This window comes from Psammomys obesus, unplaced genomic scaffold (genome assembly GCF_907164565.1).
Source record: "Psammomys obesus unplaced genomic scaffold, mPsaObe1.curated_primary_1811, whole genome shotgun sequence".
In the NCBI taxonomy this organism is placed as follows: Eukaryota; Metazoa; Chordata; class Mammalia; order Rodentia; family Muridae; genus Psammomys; species Psammomys obesus.
Window position 1 is genome coordinate 9,356,481 of NW_026590767.1, and position 23,294 is coordinate 9,379,774.

General features: G+C 45.5%; 1 protein-coding gene across 1 annotated transcript in view; it reads right to left on the reverse strand.

Moving 5' to 3' along the window:
* Nucleotides 1-23,294, reverse strand: part of Tcerg1l (transcription elongation regulator 1 like) — a 182,121-nt gene that overhangs the window by 140,066 nt on the left and 18,761 nt on the right. The window contains exon 4 of the mRNA XM_055608896.1: nt 2,853-3,050. Coding sequence (XP_055464871.1) covers nt 2,853-3,050 — 198 coding nt within the window. The remainder of the gene's footprint in view (nt 1-2,852; nt 3,051-23,294) is intronic.

A 23,294-nucleotide genomic window follows, 5' to 3' on the forward strand; every position in this document is an offset into this window, starting at 1 on the left:
ACACACACACACACACACACACACACACACACACACACACACACACAGTACTGTTCTCCCTACCCAGCAGACCTTATTCATGTTGCCCCAGTACACAGGTCACAGTTCCTTAAGTGGTATTATTATTTAAACCACCGGGTTTATAAGGAGGTAGGACTTGGGGCTATCATGAGGATTGTAGGACCCAGCCTCTACTCACACGCTGACATAACCAAAATCCATCTCCAGTGGTTGTGTGATATCCCCAGGAGGCAAAATTGTCCACAGTTGAGCCTCATTAACCCAAACTGTATGAAGCCTCTGGGGCATCTGGCTTTTTACATCAAGCAACAGTCAGGCTCATCATCTGAAATGGAAATTGCCCTTCCATTATGCAGTTTGCTCACTGCAGATATGTCAAGAACCACAGATTGCAGACAAGCTTGCATAGGGAACAGGATGCATCGGCCTTGCCTTTTCTGTCCATCTAAGCCTGTCTCCTCCACTTCACTCCACACCAAGTCCGTTAAGAACTTTGTCTTCCTCTTGATCCCAGCCTGGTTCATCATTTGCAGGAGTTGTAGGAATGTCCTGGCAAACTGGTCCTCTGAAGAATCTCTTATTTCATGTTACTCATTCCATGGGCTCCTTAAAGTGGCTTAGAAACACGCCTACAGAGTGATGGGTGTCTTTACTTAGGGTTTCTATTGCTGTGATAAGAACCGCCATGACCAAAAGTAACGTGAAGAGAAAAAGGTTTTTTCCAACTCTAAACTCCCAGGTTACAGTCCGTTATCGAAGGAGGCAGAGACTCCTGCCTCAGAACTGAAGCAGAGGCCACGGAGGGGTGCTGCATACTGGTTTGCTCCCCATGGCTTGCTCAGCCTGCTTTCTTATAGCACCCAGGACTACCAGCCCGTGTGTTGCACTGCCTACAGTGAACTGAGACATCCTACAACAATCATCAGTCCAGAGAATGCACCACAGGCCAGTTTGGTGGAGACATTTTCTCAATTGAGGTTCCCTCTTCCAAATGACTCAGGCTTCTGTCAAATTGACATGAAACTAACGAGAACAATGGGCAAGCTATGCATCCTTCCAGCTCCTTTTAGAAACTCAAAGGACCCTTGACATGGTTTTTCACCAGAACTATCCCCAGCAACCCCTAAGTGCACCCAGATAGAGAAGAGACCCAGGCCAACACAACCAGGTGGCCACACCTCTCAAAGAAGCCCTAGCTTAGACACCCCCGGGTTTCACAAGACCTGGAAATGGAAGCCAGCAGACAGTACAGTGTCTGCTTCCAAAATAAAATTTCATAAGCATTAGAGGATCGGAGTGAGGGGTTTTAGCCTACAGCTTCACACAGCAGGAACGTGGGCTTCAAACACAGACTGCCCAAGGGCTTGTTCCCATCATATCTAAATGAGAGTTCACTAGCACACTGAAATGGAATTCTGGGCTATACAGCGTGTTACAGGTCAGCCAATCCGTGAGACTGGTAGAGGAACACAGAAGCCAAAGGTCCAGTTGAAAAGGACCACATTAGATTCACCGGAAAGAAAAATCAATAACTGAGGCATACTAAAAAACTGGAATTTGGGTTATTTATCCTTGACTCATACGCATGTATGTGAATGTGCAAATGTCTGAACATGTATGTGCATGTATGTATATTTTTGTGTGTGCATATATGTGTTTTATCTGGTGATACGTTTCCTGTTGTTGGGAACGTGGCAATTAATGACATGGCTAAACATCCCTTATCCAGAGTATTTGAGATGCGAACTGTATTGGTTTAGAAATATTTCCAGATCTTAAACTATTTACATATACATAATAAAACATCAGATCTAAACATGAATTTATTCATTTCATATAATATATACACAAGCTTGTGTTTATTTTATATAACATTTTTAACAATTTTAGGCATAAGCCACCTTTTCCAATGTGGAATTTTCCCACCTATGGCATCAAACCAATACTGAGCGTTTCTGGCTTTGGATTTGTTGACTTGCAGGATTCTCAGCAGGCAGCAACCTGTCTCCTGCAGACTTTCTGTGCAAGCTCTACCACAGCACATGACCAACACACTGAATCAAACAAGACTTAGGGACGGAAGATTTACTCTCTGGCATTCCAAATTGTCATTGCTATCACGTTTGAAGGAACCAGCATTGCCCAGGGACATGGAACACACTGATTCCAGTCAACAAATACAACACAGAGAAGGATAAGCACATCACGTAGACACAGCAGATAATGCGCCCTGTCTGGGAGCCATTCCACAGCTCATGAACCCACATCTCCAAATCTCTGCACCTTCGGATGCTGAGATCCCTCAAGTTCATCCTCCCCAATTCTTAAAAAAAAAAAAAGATTCAGGGGCCACTCATTATGCCTCTTGTCCCCTGCCCCTGTCTAGTGGACAGGATTTCCCACATGCCCGGAACAGCTAGCTCAAATGCCAGGCAGGACTGAAAAGAGGCATATGTAGCTCAGCAATAGGGACTAGTATATCATTAGCTAGGTTAGTTTCTGTTTCTTAGGTGAGCCACCCTTCTTCTCTGACATGGAAATCACATGAGTTGTAAAGGGATTCTGTCTCTTCACACATGCACATACAAAAGTCCACATGGGCACAGTCAAGCCATGCTCCATGGAGTCGATGTATATTTGTATAGTATGACATTGAGCAAACCTCACACAGCCCCAGCTGAATGGCCTTCCTGGATCTGGCTTCCAAAAACCTACAGCATGTGTTCAGAGACAGTGACCAAAACACTGAGCCCCTGGGCCCAGCTGGCCCTGCTTCTGTAGCTGGATTCTAGGAATAATCATGGCTTTTCCAGATGGTACACTGTTCCTACCTGAGAATGGGGCAGTCCGGAGTGGGATTCTGATGGGGGTCAATGTCAGGAAATGGCACGGCTGCATGATGGAGGGGGACAAGCCCCGGAGTTCCTCAGGGTCTACAGAGACCATGGCAGTAGCTGCAGCAGCTGCGGCGGCAGTGATGGTGATGGTGGGACCAGCACTGATTGGCTTAAGGCTGTTATGGCAACCACCTGTGGAGAGAGACCAAGGTCAGAACATGTGACATACATCTGTTTCAGATAAACAGTGCCCTCAAAACATGTGAAAGTAACACTTCCCCCTTCAATGGCATCCTGTACTGGTTTACATTGTCCTCACAGTGAATCTTGATACTCAGTACCATGTTACTGAAGTCACCAAGGAGAATTCAGAACATGCTCACCATAGAGGAAAATAGTGTCACACAATGTGTGAGAGATAGGTCATCTGAAGTGACCATGAGGGATGGTACTAAGAGAATCAAGGTTTGGAGGCTCTGCAAAAAGGGGTGGTTGTGGGCCAGGGCGAGAGGGATTCTAAAGCACTGGGGCTCAGGATGCTGATCGCATGCCCCAATCCAGTGGAAAAGTCAGCACCCCCTCAGGCTCTCCCAGATAGCCCCAATACAAAATCAAGGAATGGCACCAAGGCTACCTACAGTGAGTAAGTAATTCAGGCCACAAACTCACTTTGAAACTTCGATCCTACAGGCACACAATCAGTCATCTTCGGGAGCTGACAAAATGCTAAGCAATGACCAGATGGAAGGCCTGCTTTCCCAAGCACTTTCCAAAGGGAAGTGGACAGTGGATACACGCCTCTGTTGGTTTTATGATATAGGTTGATGGATGTAAGTCAAGGGAGATGGACTGATGAGGGGGTCTCATTTTCAGCAGTTTGATCTTTACTGAGATGAGGACACATGGCACAATCATTCTAAAATAGGAGAGTAAGGCAGACTGGCCATAAGAAGAAGTACCTAGAAAGATGTGTAAGAATCCTGGGGCAGATGATACAGGAGCTTTGAGGAAACTGGGAAGCAGAGTGGGGTAGAGCAGTGTGATGGGAACAGCAGGCTAGGCAGGTGGACACAGGTGTGTGGATGATCGGGTCTGATGGAGACTAGTGGGCAGGGTCGGATGGGGGAAAGACCTGCTCACGAGCTCCTGCCATGGTCCTACCCTGGCTGCCTTTTGTATACGAACAGTCGGGACAGGCCTGAGTTCTGGATAGGTTCAGAGATAGGGTGTTGAATGTGGACCTCAAGGGAGACATCCATAAGGGAGAGAGAAATCTGAAGGTGTCTAGAAAAAGTAATGAATATTGTAAAATCAGATTTTTAAAAATATATACATAGAAAAAAAGAAAGAAAGAAAGAAAAGAAGGTCCTGACTGTGAGTGTGTGTAAGTAGCAGAATCATGGTTTTCTCTCCCTGTCTTTCCACATTTACAAATTTCCCAAGAGGGACACACACTGTCTTTTAAAATTACACTCACAGAGCAACTAAGCAGGAACTTAGTGCTCCCCCCGTAGCCCTTGACAGTTCCCTTGCCATTACCACCTTCCCCAGGGTGCTACAGATCACTAACCATGAGCTCAGACTGCCAAACTGTTAACTACAGGCCAGCTTTCCTTCCATGGGTTCCTTCCTGGTACACACCCTGTGGATTTGGACAGATGTAGGAAATATCCACATAGCATCCCACATGAGAGTTTAACAACAGGCAGCTTCCCCCCAAAACCCGCCCAGCCACTGATCCCAAAGCATCACAGTTTGGCCTTTTACACAACATCATGTGTTTGCAGGCATCATTATCCGCCTTTTCAGGTGCCTTCTTCCACTCAGCCATCTGCATTGCGGTTTCCCTTCCTGTCTTTGTTATGACTCAATAGCACGTTTCTTTTTATCATTGAGTAATGTTTCATTATAAAGTTGTAGCACAGTTTATTTTCCACTCGCCTACTGAAAGACATTTTGGCTGCTTCCAGGTTTTGACAATTACGATCAACGCTGCTCTATGCATCTGCATGCAGACTTTCTCATGGGCACGTTTTCAATTCCTTTGGGTAAACAACACAGTGTAATTGATGGGTCATGTGGCACAGGAGAATTATTTTTGCTTGTAATCTTTGCACGTGTGTATGATACGCGTGCGTGATCTTGTATCTTCGGTGCAGGCAGGCATGTGACACGGAATACACGCAGAGGACAGAAGAGCGTCAGTCCTTTACTTCCACCTTGTCTGAGATAGGCTCTTGGTCTATTGTGTATGCTAGAAGCATCCAGAGAGTCTGCTGTCTCCATCTCCCATCTCACTGTAGGAGTGCTGGGATTACAGACACAGGTTTCACATCCAGCCTCACAAGAATCCTAGGGACCCAGACCCTGGTCCTCAGCTTGCGGGGTAAGTTCTTTCTGTGCTGAGGCACCACTTGAATCTATGCCTATCCTTCAAAGAAATCTCCAGGGTGTCTTCCTGTTGCAGTTCCCACCCAGGGAATGAGCACCCTGGCTGCCCACAGCCTTGCATGTGTTCTGTGTCACCTGTGTTCTGGCTCTGATCCTTCCCACTCTGTGTGTTGTAGTCTCCCAGTGTTGTCACACACACACTTGAAATGAGTGCCGTCAGGAATGTACCACCTTCATGATAGAAGCACACCATGGACAACTGGTGAAACAGAGCAAGTGTGCTGTTCCCCACTGAGGCCTACTGTCCTTCTGTCCACCAGCAGTTTCCTGCCAGCACAGTCTGACTGATATGGGAATGTGTCATAATCCCCCTGTGTGTTTGCCTTTTTCAGAATGAATTACAGAATCGACAGCCTCACTCTCACATAGCCAATAAATAAACTAGGACAGCAAGAGAACAGAGTCATGTATAAGTGTGCCATATCCGGTTCCTCACCCCATCATAGTTGTTCCCGGTTCGAAGTAGCCATGAGTAAACCACTGAGCCAACACATTGATGTCGTCCAGTCACCATAAAACAGTGCTGGGAGCCAAAACACTGTCAGCACTTTGGGGATGTTAGGTCAGCTAGCAAGGACATTTTGAACGTTCTGATATACTTTAGGACCTAGACGAATGTTTCTTACTCAAGGTCACCCCCACCACCAGCAGCCAAAGGTCCATTTCTTCCCATTTCACTGTGGCTACAGAAAACATAGCTGGGGTAACATTACACACATGCTCTTCTCAGTAGTCTGGAGAGATGCCAGAAGTTCGGGACGGGGTTCAGGAGGAGGTGTAGGAGGCCTCAGGGAGACATGGAGGTTCCAATTATGAGAGCCCTCAGAACTCCCCACTAGAAAGCAAGGTGAGATGGGAGAAGTAAACTAGAGGAATGTAGACTAGAAGGAAGTGATCCAGGCTTCCACAACAGAACCTTCATCCTTACAAGAACGAAATCCTGCCCAGGCAGGAGCTCGTGGGAACCATCTCTCCATAGTACCCAGCTCTCTACCCCACAGCATTGCCTCCTGTCCCTAATAGACCCAAGTTGTACCTACCAGAAACCTCTGGGAACCAGTCATCCAGGACACCTGACTCTTAGCCCCACATCACAGTCCCTCATGGGCCGTAAGACACAGAAAAGAAGCATGTGTCTCAGCTCTAGCTTTTCTGTAGCCCTATCAAAGTGGGGAGTCTCGTTGTGAGAGTTCCAGGGAGAAGCCTCCCACAGGGAACCCAGCTCTGTGCAGGAAGGACAGTTCAGGACCTAAGGTTTTTGTAGATAAGTTAATGACCTACTGTCCCCAGACACAACTCACAGAGTAGAACCTCAAAAGACCAGTACAGAACCCAAGTCCTTTTTCAGGCAATTACCACGGATGTCCCCAGAAGGCCTCTCAGAAGCTGTGTCCCTGATCAGGCTGTGTGGGCAGCAGGTATACATGGCAGGCAGGCTCTACTGGAAGGGGATTAGACCCCAAGCCACAGGGCTAGTCATGGCCCTCTATTTTGCCTTCCTGGCAGAGGTAGTGCCTTCACACCCAAATCTCTCCATCTGAGACCTGGGCTGAGGTCATTTCCAATGACTCTGATTCTACCTGTTCGTGAAAGGATGGGTGAAGGAGGCCCCAAAGACTACCATACCACCCACCCAAGCTTCCCCTTCTCGGCCCTGACCTCCAACCTCCCTACGCCAGGATCCACAAAACCTTTTAAATACCCAAGTTCTCATGTCTCAGCTAGGGGGAGACCCACGTCTGCAACTGTGCTTGGCCTCAGCCTAGACTGCATTGTTTTGAAGAAAAAAAAAGGTAGAAAGTTGATATTTTCTCAATTTCCTACTCTGCATCAAATACCTTCAATTGTCCTGTGCTAGTACTGGATTTTTCTGATGCCAGACAGCCCTCTTAGCTGAGCTTCTAATGGAATGAGCTCCCTATTCAGATGCCCTTCCCATCAGATAACTGTCTAGGCTGCAGACTTCCCACGGGAGACACTGCAGTGGGACCTGTGAGTGGCACCTTCCCTCCAGCTACCAAGAAGTGTTAATGACTTCACACTCCAGTGCTGACAATGTAGTCTGATAATAAAAAGACTTTTACTACTAAAACATGCTCCAGCAAGCTACCATCAGTCATGAATCTCTCAGAGCTGATGGACACCATACTTAAGAGGACCATGCCTTCATGTCTCTCCTTTATAAGACAGAGTCAGGACTCATGATCTCAGCCACGTGCTACCCGGTGATGCTTGTGAAATAAACTTGCTCTGTTCTTTAAAATGAAAGTGACCTTGACTGATGGAAGAGAAAGTTATCATTATAAAAGAAACAGATGCTAGCACAGGTGAGAACATTTTGCAGCTAGAAATATGAAAACGTTTTTAATTACCACGTGATTTCTGTTGCCAAAAGTCATCTGTCAACTTAAAAGCAAAATAACTATGACTCATCAATCTTCCCTTTAAAACTGAAAAGATTTTTTTAAACCTATGTTAAGTTAATTTGCCTTCATACAAAATTGCACCATCTCTCAATGTGTTCCCAAAATCATTCAAATGCCATTGTAAACAGAAAGCTAACAATACGGACCACGTGTCTAATGTTGGTAGGTAACAGGGAGAGAAGAGGTCCTATCTTCCTCAAACTTTCTGAGACCCAGGCCCTTGTGTCCCTTGATATCAAAGCTATAAGAGCCACTGAATGGCCTACAGTGGTCACCAAACCTCCTCTACAGGCCACAGATCATGACAGCAAGCAGGAGGTACTTTGGGAGGGAGAAGGCTGCACTTTTGATCTCTTCCAGTTGCTGTGATGCAGCACCTGGCATAACACCATAAAGAAGAAGAACTTCATTTGCTCACAGTTTCAGAGGGTTTGGTCCATCACATCAGGGAGAGACAGTACGGCAGAGGAGCTTACATCACTGCAAACAGGATACAGAAGGAAGGGTGTAGAAAACTGGGCTGTGTCAAGGACTAGCCACCACAGACACAGACAGGCCCATCCAAGTAGACCCTGCCTCCTCCCATTCACTACTTTCCAGCAATGTGGTCCTACTGTGAACCCTTCCAGAAGTTCATCTATGTGTATATGAGAGCCCTTATGACCTAATCATCTGTAGAAGACCTCTCAGATATACACACCTTGAGGGATCCTTTACTACCCGTCCTCCTAGTTTTCAATTTAATAAGTTCACAATCAGAATTCGAACTCATAATACTGGACACTTTGATGGATAGATTCATAGTTCACAGTGCATGAGAGAAATGATGAGGCTGCTTTCGGCTTCTCCTTCTATCTCATCTCCCAGCCCTTGATCACAGAAGAGCATCTCTGTGCCAAGCTGCACACAGCTATGGGACTGAAAGATGATATGATAGAAACAAGGCACGAGGCATCACTGGACACAAATAGATAAATGCCGCTGGGTACCTGCTGTTTGAGAGCACCAGCCAGGAAATGCATGGAGCCAAGAGAGCCTGGATGCCAGCTACACCCCCTGAGATCTGCCTCTCAGCTGAGTTTGGAGTATAAGCAAGAAAAGCGCTCAATAAACTGTGTCAACTGTTAAATAATGACAGGAACTTCCTTTTCCCAAAGGGCTTCAGAAAATCCCTTAGTTGAGTAAATAAATAGTAAGATAAGATAGGTACAGCCAGAAAAACCTGCTAAGCCAGCGAAGAGATAACTAGCAAAGCCATCCCAAAAGGATTACTTATAAAAGTCAATGTTCTAAGCAAACCAGTAATTAGCCAGGTGCTTCCTTGAAAGCATGGGGTTGAGGGTGAAAGGACAGAGGTTCATGAGACATATCTTAGTAGGCTCAACCTCAACTTCTGCTGCCCATGTTTATGTGAGGCAGGTAAACATAGAAGATAATTTAGATCCTGGGTCCCTCCCACACTTGGTTTGGGGCTTATGGGCACCTTGACTTTTTCAACAATGCACTTGGTAGCCTTCTTCCTTTGATTGCACGTGCTGTACACACAACCCCTCTCCAAACAAAGCACCTAGAAACCTCACCACCTCCCCAGCCCTCACCTGCAACATGCTACATGTATTCTTATCTTTGAACAAAGGCATAAGTTTCCCCACTCCTGCTAACAATCAAATTTAGGTAGTTCCTATTCAAGTATATTCCCAGTGTATACAGGTATAAAGAGTAGAGTTAAATCTGGCCTGAACTGGTTTTGAGAGCATATGCAGAAAGGCAATACTGTGTCCTCTAGTAACCTTTTAGAGAAATCCCTATTTACTATCTTATACATATGCATAATTGGTGTGAATATGATTAAAACTAGATGCACTATGAAAAGAGTCATGGGCAGTTTATAACCCAAAACCCATGAATCAAAGCAGAGAATTTCCCTTAGAAACCAGTCTTTCCTTCCTTCACTTTAGACCCATAACAAGGACCCTAGGCTATACCCCAGGGCTCTTGAGTACTGTTACTCATGTGACCTACCTTCTATAATGCATCCTTCTATAATTTGAACTATTAATCTTCTTTACAGAAATCCATCTTGCTGCTTTTGCATATCTGTGTAAGCATTATTTTCAATTATTGGCAAACATCAGTTATTGGAAACATCTGGTCCAGACCCTGACCACTGGTAACACGGCTGCTGGAGTTATCAAGGCCACTCTACTTATCCTTGCTCTCAAACTACAAAGGAGCATGTTTACATGTTCTCTTTGAAGGCAGTCCTCAGACAACCACACAGAGGAGACCTTCAAGAACCCTGCTGCGGTTCTGCGATGCACCTCCCCTCACAGGCACACCTGAGTCTCTGAGATGCCCAGACTCTCCTGGGACATGAACACAGAAGACATGCGATTGTTAGCAGCCCCTGCTTACTATGACACCATTGACCTCAAAGGTGAAGTCAGGCGGCGAGTTCTTCATGTACCCTACAGGGCAAGTGATATGCTCCTTACTGTCCTCTTGGAACCTGACTTCAAACTCTGACACTGTTTGTGCTGAGATCTGCTTTCCTGGGACAAAATAGAGGGAAAGGAGGGAAAAACCGTATCTGTGAAGTCTTAGACAATGGGCAAACAGGGGCTCCAAAAGCATAGACATCAGACTAAGAGAGCAAAGCTGGCACTATATAGAACCACAAGGGATGGGTAGCTGGCTGGACCTTCCCATTTATATCCCTGGGTATGTTCTACAACAGGTTAAGACCTCAGTCCTTGCTATCTCCTTATGCTTTGAAATGAAGAATGCTGGCATCAAGGGCCCTAGGGCCCATCCTTAGACTTTATTGGGGTGATGACTACCAGTGGCTATGGAGTAAGTGAGATGTTAAATATTCAACACCCATATTTTATAAAAGAGGGCCTTGGCTATGCCATGCCACATCTGTCAGAGCGGACACTCATATTGGGGCAAACTTTAGGACTCGAAGTTATGGAGTGTTGGGTAAACACCAGAATGGTGAGAGCCTCTGCTGAGCAAAGTCTGATGAGCACCAGCTGTCACCCTTTCTGCTGAGCAAAAGCATTCAAAGAAATAAACAACCGTTCGTTAGCGACGTCTGCTTAGCAAATGGTTTCGGCTCCGGTGGAAATCCTTCAGGCGCTGTGCTACTGACTGGTAATCATTTCTGCAGAAAGGACTGAGTGATGAGGATGGCGGCTTCATGTGCATGGAGCACGTGGGCTTGGAAGGAGGTCTGGTGTTTGTGGGGGCGGGGTGTGCTGCCGAGACCACAGGACTCACAGAGGTCGGGGGGGGGGTACTGTAAACCGTCTCTTCCTTCCCATTATGTGAGAGCATTGGTTTTCTGTGCTCCAAGGAATAAGAAAATCTGCTAGGATCCAACCATGTTTTTAGTGGAAGAGTAGTGACAGGTTTCCTGAGTCTATGAGAAGCTGATACAAACCCAGCCTCCATGTGTTTGAACTGTGGCTTAATGATGTGGCCAATATTTGCTTGTTTTGCTGTTTGTTCTGGTTGTTTTCTGAGAGAGACATCTAATTCCTGGTCTCGTTACAAGTGCTGAAGGTGCCAAGGAAGCAACCCTGCAAGCTGTGCTAGACCATCTGCTGAGCTCCATAGGCAGCGCTCATCCCCCAAGCCCGCTGAGATCTCGCAGCCCTTCCCAAAGACTCACTGCAGTGTTCTCCCCTGCCCTCCCAGGGATGGGAGCAGCACAGAACCCTGAGGCTCAGCGTGCGTGCCATTTGCATAGACCGCCCATGGCTGTAGGAAAGACAACCCTTCATCACCACTTCTTTTCCGGGTCTGGCTCTCTGTCCCAACCATAGACAATGACCTCCAAGAATGAGGAATGTCACACTCTTGGACAATCTCCCAGCAGTGAAGTAGCATTAGGAGGTACAGGGAGGGTGTTGATGTCATTTGGGGCTTCAGTGGCCTTGGCGGCCTTGCCTGGCCCACTGAGCTCCAATGTCCTCATTTTCTGAGAGTTCATGTTTGAGCCTCCAAACATGGGGAAGTCTCAAGGGCATACAAGGCTAGGCAGTGTCCCACCATCCCGGTTTCTGAACACCTGTGAGACACCAATGCCATAGAGTGCCCTTCAATGGTGGCTACTGCCAACTAACAGTTTATTCGGTTGGGTATACTTTCAAAACATACATGTCCTGAAGAAGCCCTTTGCTAGTCAGTCGCTGGAAATTTATACAGTGGGAATCATGCTAGACATGAATCCGGAGCAAGCAGAAAAGGAAAAAAAGACTGAAATGGCAATGTACAGCGAACATACATAGGCATCCAGAGTCTGAGGAGTGGGTGGGGACCGAGACCACACCCCTCCTGGGGCCCACTGTTCTCTGTATCTAGCCAGAATGGAGCTCCTTTCAGAGCCCAGGCAGCACCTCAGGCAGAGCCCTACCAAAGTTGCTTCTTCCCCCAGTCTCTCCCTGCGGGACCTGGCCAAGAGCTGCATAAACAGAGAATCCATGCCAGCCAGGAGCTCCTAAGAAGGCCTTCAGACAAAAGTGACAGGGGGTCATGACCAGGGCTGGCCTGACCCTCCTCCCATGACATCTCTACCAGCTCCTTTGCTTGTCTTTCTGGAAGCCTCAGCCTAGGAAGAACATTGTCCTCATGGCAGTCACAAGACTGCATTCACAAGACCAGAACACTCAGCCAGGGATCCCATGTAATCCTGGGGGGTTGGAGGCCCTGACAATGGTGAAGAGCATTTTTCATTCAGGGCTCCAGCCTGCTCTGTTGGCCTCTTTGAGGAGTGTGATGAACCTGACCAAACTCCTAAAGGGAACCTGAGACCAAAGCCTTGGGGTTTGCTTTCACGGCCTCAGCAGCCAGCACTGCGGAGGGACCTGGTTATGGAGGAGTAAGGCTTCCTCCCTAGGGCACCTGAACACACAGAACAGGCCATGTTCAGCCCGTGGTATCTCCTTGCACCCCTCCTTTTGGCTTCCCTCACCACCACACTCCTACCCACATAGGGTTTAGACACACAGCAAGTACCTGGTGAGGGATGATGAACTCATGCATAGTCCTTGTTGCCCTCACCCCTGGAGGTTCCACTCTCTAATTGATGGCATGCCTGGGGCCTCCTGGGGCCACTCCCTTTGCATACTTGTCCATCCCTGTGTCTTCTCTCCCTCCCAGCTCTCTGACCACACTTTTCAGTGTCACCCATAGATCCCTCAGGTCCACCTGGATCTCAAGAATGTCTAGATGGTCCATGGCCTTAGGGAAAAATCAAATACTATTGATCTACTAAAGGAACATTAACAATAAAATGACTCCTAAGGACATTCTACCATACCCATAGATCAGTGCCGTGCTCAGCTATCATCAGAGAAGTTTCCTCTTGAAGTAGATGGGAACAAATACAGATACCCAAAACTAGACGATGTGCAGAGACTGAGGGACTTTGGAGCACTAAGTCCTAAACGGAATGCCTAAATGGGATCAAACCCCATCCCTTGTGCTCAGAAATCTACACAGAAGAGGAAATAGCATGGGCTGTCACAGTACTCAACAGCCACATGACTGTCCCCTGGACACCTTGACCACTGATGCTCCCCAATACCTTACATTATATGCATGGTCACAGAGCAGCTCAGGCTTGAGGACATCACCTGTCCCCCCCAGGCTGGCTCATCTGCTGGTGCCCAGGGAGCTGAGCACTGCTCCAGGTAGAGGCCTGCCCTAGGCCATAACCCCCAAGGGCCCTTTAAAAGGCTCACAGGGCCAACCAGAGATAGGCTGAGGGTATGAGTGCAATACAACCCAGAAAGCCCTCTGTTCAGGTCTTCAGGAAAGAAACAATGTTGTCAGGACTTACCTTAAAGTGATAGTCAGTGATCAGAGAAACATATCTCCAAGCTTTCCAAACAAACAAACAAACAAACAGGACCCTGTGGAGAATGGCTGGCAGGAAAAAAAACCTTCCTTCTTGGATCACCTGCTTCCTTTACTTCTGCTCCCTATGGTAGAAGATGAGCCTGTGTCTAAGGTCTACTCAAGAGGCTCAGATAAATACTGTTTCCATGTATTGCTGAGGAGAAAAGGCACCTTGCAGCTGGCTTGTCCAGCAGACATAAGAAAGATTATAGTAAATGTCATTTCTAAAATCACCCACATTCCATGTTATGAATGAGTTATTCAATTTCTCCAAATGATGGTCAACAGGAAGAACGAAACCCCCATCTTCCAGGACTGCTCTTGCCCAGGATAGGACAGTCAAACACTTCCTTATTAAGCGTGCCCAGTACAGATTACAACCATGGTGAAGCCATTTTTCGGGGCATTGCTTGTGATTCTCTTTACCATTCTCTCTCTACAGGAATTTTGAGATTGACTTCTATTTCATTTTGTCCGTGTAGCCTCTTTCTTTTTATCCATCTGCCATAATAACTCACCCATGCAAAGAGCTGGGGCAATCCAGGTGCATTTCATTGAAAGCCTCAGGAGGAATGAGCTCATCACAGCCTGGGCCTTGCTGCTGTGAAACTTGTGTGTTTTGTTATTGTTATTTTCAGGCAGGGACTCGTTATGTTCCTTGGTTGGCCTTAAACACCTTGCCTAGGGGATCCTCCTACCTAGGCATCCTGAGAAGCTGGGGTTGCAGGACCATTCCACAGTGTCTGGCTCACACTTTATATATGTGTCCATCGCCAAATTGCCAAGACTCCTCCCAAGTACTAGGAACAGGCCCCAAAATATCTCAAGATTTGTTCACTTTTCTGATGGACCTAAGCATCAGCTGGTTGAAATTCTGTACAATGGTGTCACGGCTCAGTGCTGGTGGTAAATGTGGTAATGCCTCCGTCTGCCAGTCCTTTAGTCCAGTCAGTCCAATCTGATTGCTACCTTGGGTGGCGCCTGGTAGGCTCAGAAGTTCAGAAGAGAGCCCAAAGCAATGTGTACTGATCAAGAACACTCAGCAGAGGTTTATGATAGATGTTCTTTTCAGGATCATTGCATCCCAAACCCATGGGGACGGGTGGGGGAAAATGACTTTTCCAGCTCAGCAGTAAAGGGCCAAAACTAGGACTAATCCTGCCAACCCACCTCTCGCCCCAGGGCATCAAGACCTTCTTGTAAGGGTTGCATGGGTTTCCTTCCAGAATCTAAAAGCTAAAAGTCACAGCTTTGATGAGTACGTCTAACAAGGAAGCTGAAGGGCCTGCATTCAAAAGGCCTGTGGGCTCCTGCTTTTACAAACTATGCAAACTCCACATTCCCTACTAGACAGATAATAAAATGCCCAGTCACCAAGTTACCACACACACACACACACACACACACACACACACACACACACACACACGCTGTTCTCACAGCTCCAGCAATGCTGATGCTGGAAGACAAGTTATTTAATCCCAGAGAGGCAGAGAATTTGCTTAGCTCTTTTTGTCACTTTACAGATACTAATTTATTATTTTATGATTTCATGTAACTTGGTACACAATAATTTGAATATTCATTTTATTAAAACAAGAGATTAATTACAGTACTCCAAAGAACATATTGCTGCTGAAACTCAGTAGTTCAAACTCAGTAGTTTGAAACTCAGTAGTTTTGTAATGAATTGAGTCAGGGAGGGAGGAAGCCAGGGTAGCAATGCTCTTCATAAGTAATGATGGTGGCCTCACGGTAACTTTGCTAAGTGCCGTCCCAGTGTCCACCCGGCCAATGCCTGTGATGGCAACAGCCCTTTCTGGAATTCGGAAGGGAACCTGATCACAGGAAGAGGCTTGGAGAGCAGCAGCCTACACTCAGGTGCCGAGTAGAATGAGAACAGTGACAGCATGCAGGCACCCTGGCCACACTTGAGTCCAAGGCTGGCTTAGGAAGACTGCCTCCCCCCAGATCCACTATCCAGCAGAACCCCAGCCTCGCTCACCTCCACCATACACATGAACATGTTCCTGAGTGGCACCATGCTCAGGAGGCAACCCTGTGCTCTGTAGGCCTCAAGCACAAGAATGTATGTTAACAGGAGACATTTGTCTTCTGAGAAAGCCATTCAGCAAGTGACTTCGGTAGGTTAAAAGGTCATACAATTTCCCCAGCTCCTAAGTTTCCTCTCTACCCCACACCCTGAGAAGGGCTTTACCCTGTGAAGGGTATGGTGACACTCACCCTGCAGAAGCCTAAGAGACTGCATGTCTGTGGCCTATATGGAGTGTGATGATCCTGACCAAAGATGGATCTGTCATACCAGAGAATGGATGTGTTCACAGAGGTACAGCAGGCCGGCTCTATTCTTAGCACACAGGGAGCAAATCTGACCTTGGGTACAAGACAGAATCCTATTTGTTTGCAGAACAGAAGTTTGGTACAGGGTTCTCTCTGGGTTCAGGGACTGGCTGTTTATCACCAGGCAGCTGTTTTTCACATTACATGTGCACGCAATTGACGTTCACCTCTTACCTGCCTCTTAATACCCCATGGTGGTAATAAAGCACTGGAAATTATTCTCAGCCACAACTTTCTCTTCCGAGACACATTTAGACAGCAATGCAATCAACCAGCCGATGGTTTTTAGGAACTTTGCTGCTTTGCGGTGCTGATCTTCGTTATGAAATTAAGATGATTGAATGTTTCATAATTGAGATACCAAATATGCCTTTCTCTCCAACACCTGCCTGAATGGCTCCTGCTCCTGGGCCTCCCCAGGTGAAAGCAGGAGGCTGTTTGCATTCAACACTTGAGGACTCGGATCCAGATGAACATGACCATGGTGATGGATGACTGTATACCCAAAAACCTCAAACACTTTTACAGGAATCAGCCTCTAGGCCAGGACTCCACGTACAAGCCCCAGTGAATATGTGGAAAACCGAAGGCAGAAATTATCAGAAGAGCTTTCTCACCCTCACGGCGTCCGTGGTGTGTCCTGCTGGTTTCAGCTGCAGTTGGCATGAACTGATGTTCTGAGTGAGCAAAAGTCATGGATACAGGAGTCAGAACATTGGTGGAACTGAGGACAGCCATGCCCTTGCTGAGCCAGGAGCTGTGAGTTCCTGAAAGGCCCTCCTGCCTCAGACCTGGTCTAGATGGGTTGGAACAGCTGAGCCTCTGGGGAGCTGTTGGCTCCTACATCCACAGTGTGAATTGCAGTCAATGAAAATAGGGCTTAGCCCCAGCAGACACCTGGAGGCTCTGGAAGGTATACAGATTTTATATCCTGAGGAGGCCAGCAATGAGTCAGAAGCTTTTCTTGGGGGCAGTGTGGCATGCCTACTGCATTAACCAACTCCTGCCACTTCAGCCGTGCAGACAGCAGAAAACCTCCTGCAGGCCAAGGAGGCCTGTCCCCAACCTGAGCTACCCAAGGGTTGTCCTGCCTCTCACCTGTGTTCACACCGGCCAACTTGGATGGACACACACACACACACACACACACACACACTTCTGTTCTCTGTATGCCTCCCATGTGTACAGAGCCTACACTTGTGTCCCCACTCTCCAGACTTCAACAGCCAGAGGCACTTTGAGTCTAGCCCTTCTGGGAGCCAGCGCCACCGGTCTGCTCATCCTCTGGCATAACGCAAAGATGTTTCACTAGCAGGCCTGCCACCTCGCCTTCCTCTTCCTGCTCCATATTCATATCGTGACCTTTCGGAGGCAGTCCCAAAATGTCATTTAAAAAGTAATCGTGGTCCTCTGAAAGACTTTGCTTCTCCTACCTGCCTCAGTGCCTGGGTGACTTTTTCTCTCGGGATCTCAGTGTTCTGTCCTCAGCACTCTCTAGCCTTCCCTTTTTTTTTTTTTTTTTTAGTGCATATAGAAAATTCTAGACTCTTTCCAAATGAATCGGTTGTCCTTTCAGAAAACCAACAGACCAGTCTCAAGAGTGCATCCTGTGCACATCTCCCAGCAGTGAACGGCGAGAAATGCCCTCTGTTCCTGCCACCCAAGGGAATCCACCCGTGGCTAAGTGTCTGTCTCTGTCATAAACAATGAAGGTACAGACTCATCCAAACAAAGAAGGTTCAAGGTTCCTTTCCAGTTTGAAAAAACCCACTGTGCTGAGACGGTGCGCATGGAAGGAGAGAATTTTTTTTTTCCCTGAAAGGAGAGAATGCCATGTTGTTTATATAAAGGTACTTGTATCCGCACAGCTCAAAGCTAAGGTCGCCAGACTATTACCGCAAGAAAGTAGTATAGTTTACCCATAGGGAAACACCCCTCCCCACCTCGCCTGAGCTTCAAAGGTAGCTGCACCTTGAGGCTAAAGAGGGTTAGTGTAACCTCCAGGGCAACCTCCCAACTCTGTGGTTAGCGATCTATAATATTCCCATTCCTAAAGCCACTCTGAGGAAATTCACCCAACTCTTTGTCCCTAGAGCACACAGCAGAGCCAGATATTTGGTTTATAAGCTTGGAAATTCCTCAGGCTTCTATTTGAAGCTATATGCCCAGGAATTCAAAGAATATAATTAAGAGAACCTGAGCTGTAGCACGGAGGCATTTTAGAATCTAACATCATTTCTGATTCCGTTCTTTCTGAAAATGTGCTGTGGTTCCTGATGCCTTGTATGGAGAGGAGAGCGATCTCTCTCCACAGAAGCCAATGAAAGCAGCCTCACTGAGACACCACAAATACTGGACCTCCCCATCTCCAAAATCTCACCCAGAGTTTGCCAGTCCAGTACTATAAGCTAATACCATGCAATTCTAATAAGTTACACTCAGTGATAAGATACAAGATACAAGCGTGCAGACAGCTGTGCCTGCCCTGTTACTCGTTAGGCCCCAGCAGGCCTACCATGTATATTGGTGCTCAGCCTGGACCTTGGCATTGATTATTGATCCCCCCCAAGAACTTCCCAGGCTCCAAAGAGTCAGCAATAAATCAGACGTCCCTTTCACTTCCCACCCCTTACCCATGTGACACTCAAAAAAGGGAATAATGGGATGATAATGGAATATTCTGTTTTTATGAGATACCTCTTCTCAGGCCTTTATTTCATGCAGGTCTCAGAACCAACTTTCTGGCAAATTAAAACTCTGGTGATCACTGCCATTCGGGGGCATCTATGCACCTGTGTGCCCGGCTCTGTGCCAGGCCATCAGCACTCTATAATCTGAGGATCTATAATTTGAAACAAAAATGTATTCTCTGCTGGGAAGATATTTCTTCCTATACAATTTAGAAATAAGGGCATGCAGGCCACAAAAATGACTGTTCTTTCAAGGGGAAAAAAAACACAGCTGAACTAGGATATGTTTTCAAGAGTGCTCTGAGGTAGACACTGGGGTTATGCCTGCAGCTGCAGTGGAAAGCTACTCTGGATGGGAGGCCGGGCCAGTGAGCCTGATCTAGAGGATTTAGCTTCTCTCTCTCTCTCTCTCCCCCATTTCCCATGAGTCCACAGGTACCAGACAGAAGAAGCAGGTCTACCTTGAGGGCAAAGGCAGAAGCCACTGGGCTGTGCAGGAGTTACAGGATCTTAAAAGCAAGCAAAAGCTGCTTCTTGTCGGAGCTGGGTGGGTGTCTGGCCCAGGGCTGGTGCTGTCCTGAAGTTCTACAAGCACAGATCTCTAGATGAAGGAATAAACAACCCACTTTAGCCAGAGTTCAATAAAAAACAAAGAAAGGAGTGAGCTAGCATGAGTCAGCAAAACAATATGAACTAAACCATCATCCATTTCTACAGGATGCCAGAAGTTCACAGACAGAATATAAAGTAACTGTGTATGAATTGTTTTTAAGAGAGCAAGGGTCAAGACAATAAAAAATGAAGTGAGTTTTTTAGAGATTGTAGAATGTCCACAGATAAAAAATATAAATGTTGGAACCAAAAGGTTCTCAGGTAATTGAAACAAGAGAATCGATATAGATAAAGAAAGACTTAGCACCTGAAAAATACACCCTAAGAAATTACCTAAATAAGCCCAGAGAAGAATGACTAGTGACAATAAAGGAAAAGGAAGAGAGAGTCTTAAATTCCTTATCAAAATTTTAGAGGGCAAAAATGAGGACAAATGGGGGGAGCTAACTTTGAATGTCTTCCTAGAAACGATGAGAAAAAAAAAAAGCCCTCAAAAGAACAGTTGTGTAAATTGGAAGGATCTTTAAAGGAACAACATTCTGATGGAAGCATAAAGTCGGGGGCAAAACCTTTGAAATGCCAAAGAGCATTGACGGGTGACCTACACACAGTACCAATTAGACTGAGCAGTATTACACTCATGTCACAAAACACTAAGGAAACAGAATCTCGGAGTAAGGGAACAAACAACCTCTAGCCAGAAAAAAAAAAATCTTTGGAAATCAAGGAAATAAAATAAATAAAATACTTCAAATGACCACAAAGTTAAATCAACAGCAAAATGTAAGATCTGAGAAGGGAGAATGGAAATTTGAGAAGAAACGGAAGTAAAAAAGCAATAAGGTCATAACAAGTCCACAAAGATCAATATTCATTATAAATGTTAATTGGCTAACTGACTAGCTAAAGGATAGATTGTTAATTAGGAAAAAATTCCATCCATTTAATGTCAAAAAATACTCATTTAAGTTCTGAGAACACATGAAGTTGACAGCGATAACAGGAAGAAATACTGTTCTATGTAAGAAGAGAGTCCTTGAGGGCAGAAGGTTTGAGTAGCCATATACCAAAACAAAACAGTATTGTCATGTAGGAAGTGACTCTACAATGGAAAGACTGAAAAGAGAAATTCAAAATAAAACTATGATCAGCAAATACACAAGGAACACTGTCAAAAATGCTAAACCATGAGAGAAACTCCCTCCACGCCACAACACTTGGCCTGTCCTTTGCAAACTTTTTCAAATAGAAGAAATAGAGTTGAAGCATAATGATCAAATCTGTCCAAACAGACCCATGTAAAAACCACTGTGCTCCCAACACTGACAAATGCACAGTCTACTTAACCACACGCAGAGTGCTGAAAACAAAAAATAATCTCCATGTTGCACAAAGGAACACACGAACAAAGTAGAAGTAGTTTGGCAAGGTGATTTCCTTCTGAAAAAGCAGGGTGCCATCACTCAAACTGGGCTAGCAAGGAGATCAGGACAGGGGCTGTGCTTGATTTTGGCTTTCTGGTTTTGTTGTTGTTGTTTGTTTTTGTTTTCTTTTCCTAAGGCAGGTGATGACTGTACATTTTTCCTATTGGCTGGGGTCAGACCTCATAGTCCTTCATAACTATCTAGTTTAAAAAGGACCAGGGCAAAGAAAATGAAGCGAAGAAGGGGGTCAGAGGTCAGTCACTGCTCCAAGCCATCATTTTCAGGAATTGGTGGGCGGAGACAAATAAACAAAAGTTTTACCAGACGGAAGAGATAAAATATTTACATAAAAGATGAGGAAGATTAAAGGTGTGGGTTATTTTTTGGAATACTGGCCCTTGGAAAACTAGAAAAAAGGAAAGTTGCATTTTGGATAGGAAAAAAAAAAGTTCTCGCAGATACTCTGAGAAATTGCCCTCCCAGCATACAGAAGGTCTCCACAGATGTTAAAGGAATTTTTGTTACACAGCTCATGAACATGACAAGAACCTTTAAAATGATGAATAAACAAAAACAAAAACTCTTTGAACAAGTCCCCACAAATGAAAAATTCCGTAGAAGGCCTGGCAGAATGATTGACTCAGGAGGTAGTGTTTGCCATGAAAGCCTGGAGACCTGAGTTCAATACCCAGAAACCATGTCTCTTAGTTAGATTTCTATTGCTGTACACCATGACCAAAAGCTACCCAGAGAGGAAACAGTTTATTTCATCTTACAGCTTATGGTCCATCATGAAGGGGAAGTCAAGGCGAAAATATAGAAGCAGGAATTGAAGCAGAGGCCATGAGGATCAATGCTTACTGGCTGGCTCTTTGTGCCTACTCAGCCTGCTTTCTTATACACTCCAGGACCACCTGCCCAGTATGCACTATCCTCCTTGTCAGTCATCAGTCAAGAAAATGCCCTACAAACTTGCCCACAGGCCAATCTGATGAGGATATTTTCTCAGTTGAGTTCTCCTCTTCCAGATGACCCAAGCTTGTGTGAAGTTGACAATAAAGCTACCCAGAACTTTATGTATAGGCAACCTAACTCCATATGCCTATCTTTTAACCTACATGTGTGTGCTGTGGTATGGAAATCTATCACCACATACAAGAATAAAATATCAAATAATGTTTTAATCCATGGGATATAAAATTACAATTTAAAAACAGAACTAAGTGAAAACAAAATTAGCACATTTTCAGTTTTCTCACTCTGAGACACACAATTGAAAATTAAATCTTTTTTTAAAAGTGTTCTTGGAAGTGCTGAAATGATATGTGGAGTTAATGTGCAAATACGCATCTTAGAAAGTTGGGAAAATACATACACAAGAGAAACAAACAAACCAGAGTTACCCCCCCAACAACAACAACAAACAACAAAACAAAACAAACAAACAAACAAACAAAAAACAGAGGAAAGCATGCATGTCCACATAGCTATAAAATGTGTGGGAAATATCTTAGAATCTGAAAATTGCTTCTTGGAGGAACCAGGAAAACTGGCAACTATTAATCATGTTAAGTAAGTAATTTTGAAAGTCGCAAGGTGCATGCTGCATATGCAAAATGTGAAAATCACCAGCAGAACATGGTAGAAAAGGTACTAGATACAGAACAACGCAAGATGACTCCAGAAGGATGATTCTCAAAGTGCCGTGCAAGGATGGATTCCTAAGTGTGCGCCATTTGTCAGCCCTACCAGAATGAGGAATAAGATTGAATAGTCAAGTGAGAAGAAATGCATTAATTCAATAGCCAAAGATGATAACCACAAAGGGAGGACTAAGTTCTAGTTTAACAGGCAGGTCCTACATTTTAACAGATATTTTACTCTAATATTGTAATAGAATGCTTCCGAAGATTAAAGTAGAGTAGCCATTTCTCAGTGAGCTTTCACAGTATTATAATACAAGATCAAAAGACACAGTGCAGTTTCACACACAGCATAGATCAAACACCCTAGACAAAGCAACAGCTGTAACTCCAGCCCAGCCCACAAGATTTTCCAGGAGGAGCTTGGGTCCATCTGGGAAATATATGTCATTCAATGTTTCAGCACATACTACAGGGAAAACAACCAATGGTTCAAGTTAGCCTCTCCTGTGCTGTGGTGAACACTCTGACCAAAAGCAAACTAGGGTGGAAAAGTTTATTTGGCTCTCAGGTCACACCCCATTATTGACAGAGGCCAAAGCAGGAGCTCAAGCAAGAACCTGGAGGCAGTCATTAAACAGAGACCAGGGTAGGAGTCCTACCCTGCTCCCTGGTTTGCTCCCTCTGCCTTGCTCAGCTAGCTTTCTTACACAGAAGGGGATGGGCACTCTTTCATCAACCATCAATCAAGAAAATGCCCTACAGACATGTCTACAAGCCAATCTGATGAAAGCAATTCCTAATTGAGATTCCTTCTTCCCAGCTATGTTTCCACTTGACAACTAACCAATGCATCATTAAAAAAAAAGAAGAAGAAGAAGAAGAAGAAGAAGAAGAAGAAGAAGAAGAAGAAGAAGAAGAA